Genomic DNA, 4235 nt, shown 5'->3' on the forward strand with positions numbered 1-4235 from the left:
TATAACATAATTCAGGTTGATAAACACATACCTTTCTGCCCAGGCATAACCCATGAGCTTCAGGATTTGGAACAAATGCTGAAAGTGATTGCTCTGACTTTTATCTGTCTAAGGAAGAGAATTGAAGCACATCAGAAAACACTGCAAGTCTGATCAGGATCAGCTTTTAACACACACCACCACTGTCACTGCAAGCAGAATTAAGACCTGTGAAAAACAGGCAAGAATAGAAGGATGCAACATCTGGAATCTATGGCAATGGGATTTTACAGCTTGTTGGGATAATCTACCTTTTCCAAAGGGATTACTCTCAGTTCAGAAAGCAAAGAAGTGAAATGAAACCTCGATGTTCTTCAGCTTCCCATAATCTGTGAGCTGTCCAGCAAACCAAATGTTCACCTCAGAAACTTGCTGCTTTGGTCATTTCCCCATGTCTTACATCCCCAAACTTCCTTTGGCTCAGAAACAGAACACCTCTCCAAGCTGTCTGTCTGTAGAACCCACTAGCTCCTGCTGCCTCCAGTGTGATTTGTAGCTTTACATCATAGGGGAGGGACATAATTTAACAGAAAAGCATAAACTGTCACAGTTCCATAACAATGTACATCTCATAGAACCATAGAACCATCAAGGTTGGAGGAGACCTCTAAGATCATCACATCCAACTACTAGCCTGTCCCTGCTGGAACCCCCAAACCCTAACCCAGATCCTCCAGTGCCACATCAGACACCTCTGAAACACCTCCAGGGATGGTGACTGCACCACCTCCCTGGGCAATCTATTCCCCTTCCAGGGTTGGGGCATCCACAACTTCTCTGGCCAACCAGTTCCAGTGCCTCAGCACCCTCACAGTAAAGAATTTCTTCCTGATATCTAATCCTAACCTGCTCTCTTTCAGTTTAAAGCCATTTCTGAACCATTCTGTGAGTCCAGAACTGAAACAGAACCTAGAAACACTGTCACATGGGGGCACAGCTGCTGGGCAGCAGCAAGGACATGTTTTACTGCCAAAAATACTGAGTGCCAAAGTCATATTGCAAGCATGAGGCCTCCTGGATTACCATGGAGAGTCAGGCTCAAAAGTGTCCACTGAACCTGCAGTTACTTACCACATAAATCATTGTATCAAAGCTGTGCTTAGTCATTCGGTCGATAGCAGCTGCAATGTCTCTGAAAGAGAGAATGAGAAACTGTTTGGACTTTCACTCAGACATAGAGCACAAAGGGCCTTGGCAGTGCTGGGGGCACAGCTCAGGGGGAGCCCAGAGTGTGCACAGGTGGCCAAGGAGGCCAAGGGCACCTTGTCCTGGCTCAGCAGAGTGTGGCAGCAGCACTAGGGCAGTGTCATCCCCCTGCACTGGGCACTGGGGAGGTCCCAGCTCAGTGCTGTGCTCAGCTTTGGGCACTCACTGCCCAAAGGCCATTGAGGCACTGAGCGAGTCCAGCCAAGGGCAACGAGGGCAGCAAAGGGCAGAGCACATGGGCAAGGGCTGAGGGAGTTGGGTTGCTCAGCCTGGAGAAGAGGCTCAGGGGTGACCTCCTGGCTCTCTGCAACTCCTGCCAGGGCTGGAGAGAGGTGTGGGATGTGTGTCCTGCCAGGGCTGAGGGAGAGGAGAGAGGGAATGGCCTTGAGCTGAGCCAGGGCAGAGTCAGATTGGATGTGAGGAGAAATGTTTTCCCTGTTGTGGTGTTGAGGCCCTGGGATATTGCCCAGGGAGGTGGTGCAGTCACCATCCCTGGAGGTGTTTCAGAGGTGTCTGATGTGGCACTGGAGGATCTGGGTTAGGGTTTGGGGGTTCCAGCAGTGACAGGTTCATGGTTGGACTCAGTGATCTTAGAGATCTCCTCCAACCTTGATGGTTCTATGTATTTAAAAAGCCACTCTTTATCTTGAGCCATTTTTATCCCATCACAGTTACTATGGTTCTATGTATTAAAAAAGCCACTCTTTATCCTGAGCCATTTTTATCCCATCACAGTTACACTGCCAGTTCCAACTACAATTCCTCTCAGAAATAAAAAGCTTCAAAACCTGAGCTATCAGTCCAAAAACAAAAAGCTTCAAAACCTGAGCTATCAGTTACAGACAAACTCATGCACAAGAAGTTACCCAAAGACAAATGGCACTGAACACAGCTAGGCTCACTTGCCTGGTTATATAAAGAGAGGTCCCATCACTGCGCATGACGGTGGAAAACGATGAGAGGTCTTTGTTTTCTGACAGATCCACAACTCCTGTCCCTTTTCTGTAAGGTGAGAGAAAACCCTGAGGTAACTGCAAGCCAACAGACAGGTAAGCACAGCTCAGACAGGGCTCAGCACCAAAACAAAAGCCTCCTGCCACAAACCCCCTCGCTTAGATCATCTCATTCCTTCTCCCTGAATGGAGAGGATCTCTACTCATCAAACAGCACATGCACCTACCCAACTAATTAACAGCCAAAAGGTCATTAGGAGTTGAAGACTGTCATTGTCCACAATTTGTCCTGGTCAGGCCTCTGTGCTAGCCACAGGAAAGGCCAGCTTAACTTTTAGCTGTGACTGCACCAATTCTGTTGTTTTTCTACTCAAACAGCTACCAAAACCATCTAAAGAAAACTCTTCCCCCTAGCTCATGTACAAACCTCACCCACCACATCCCCTTTGAAGTGAGATGCTAAGTAAACTACACCACGAGACTGAACAGTGAGTTCATACATTGTTTTCTGAAGGAGTCCTTGATCTTCCAACATCTTCAGAACTTCCTGAGCCTTCTCTTGGTAAAACGACTCTCCAGAATATTCATCAAAGTGCACTCCCAGACGCTGAAATGATCCAAAATATCAAAGAAGGGTAACATTGTTGAGACTGAGGCTAAGCATTTATTCACATTACGTCTGTGTCAGAGGTCAGACAGATAAAAAAATTAGTTTTATTCCAAGAAATGTCACTTTATTGTTAAAAGAAAAGCATCTTTGGATCTTGATTTAATCGATTGCTGCATTAGAATTAATGTCCCTGAGCTGAACACACTGCTGGATATCACAGAATCACAGAATTTTAGGGGTTGGGATGGAGCTTAGAGCTGACCCAGCCCCAAGCCCTGCCCTGGGCAGGGACACCTCCCACCAGAGCAGGTTGCTCAAGGCTCATCCAACCTGGCTGTGAACACTGCCAGGGTTGGGGCAGCCACAGCCTCCCTGGGCACCCTGGGACAGGGTCTCACCACCACAACAGGCAAAACTTCTGCCTAACATCTAACCTCAATTTCCCTCCTTCAGTTTGTGCCCATTGCCCCTTGTGCTGTCCCTGCAGCTCCTAACACAGATCCCTCTGCAGCTTCCCTGGAGCCCCTTCAGCTCCTGGAAGGGCTCTATGATCTTAGAGGTCTCCTCCAACCTAGATGATTCCATGACAGTCTGCTTGGATGTTAAATCTACTCCTGTGCATCTTCCCAGCCGAATGGGGCACAGCTGGTACTGAGGAACAGCTCTCACCACTGCCAAGTGTATTAGAAAGGCAGTGACTTGACAACATTGGAGCACCCTCAGTCCAGTACTTGGCAGACTCCTGGATGACAAGGTGCTGTGCACTGTCAATAGCATGGATGAAACAACAGAGAGAAGCAGAACACTTTGCCAACAACCCAGAAAAAGCAGTGGATTATTTGCACCTCATAAATCCGGACGTATTCCTCAATACTGAAGTCTCTAAATTCCTTCCACAGTGACAACGTCTCCTCATCATGTTCCTCCATCCTCCTAAAGAACTCCTTAGCCAACTTCTTTGTGCTTTCATCTTCTGCTGCTTTGTTAACCTGCACATACACCTGAAACACATTGACACTGACAATGTTGAAGCAGCAAAATCCTCTCCCCCAACAAAAATCAGGTTCTGTGAGAATATCACAAATGCATTTAGAGAAGACATTTGTAGCATCATAAAAAACACATTTCCCATTTAAAGAACGACTGAAGAGCACACAGTCCAACAGTAAAATGTGCAGCTTATCCTGCAACAAGACTAATGCCCTAATTTCTTACTGCTGTCACTGTCATCCTCTTCATAACCTTGAAACAGCTGTATCAGCAAAACATGGGAGAACTAATTCATGCATGGAAGGGAAACCATCAAGGACTTCTAAGCCACAGACTTATCTTCAGAGGAACACTGAGCTGATACTGACTGCCTAAAAATGAGCCAGCAGCTGAAGCAACAAAATCCCAGACTCAGCCCATTCCCTGGGTCCTGTCCC

At 47.1% G+C, this 4235-nt stretch overlaps 1 protein-coding gene across 1 annotated transcript; it reads right to left on the reverse strand.

The window, feature by feature from the left end:
* Positions 1 to 6: 6 nt before the first annotated feature.
* LOC103800114 (probable arginine--tRNA ligase, mitochondrial) lies at positions 7 to 3809 on the reverse strand (the record flags this gene model as incomplete). Its single annotated transcript, XM_009072477.1, has 5 exons — positions 7 to 108; positions 1111 to 1171; positions 2152 to 2247; positions 2699 to 2805; positions 3654 to 3809. Coding segments are annotated over 5 exons (522 nt in total), but the record flags the coding sequence as incomplete, so codon positions are not given.
* Between the last annotated feature and the right edge of the window lie 426 nt (positions 3810 to 4235).

The sequence above is a fragment of the Acanthisitta chloris genome, unplaced genomic scaffold (genome assembly GCF_000695815.1).
Source record: "Acanthisitta chloris isolate BGI_N310 unplaced genomic scaffold, ASM69581v1 scaffold43433, whole genome shotgun sequence".
Taxonomy (NCBI): domain Eukaryota; kingdom Metazoa; phylum Chordata; class Aves; order Passeriformes; family Acanthisittidae; genus Acanthisitta; species Acanthisitta chloris.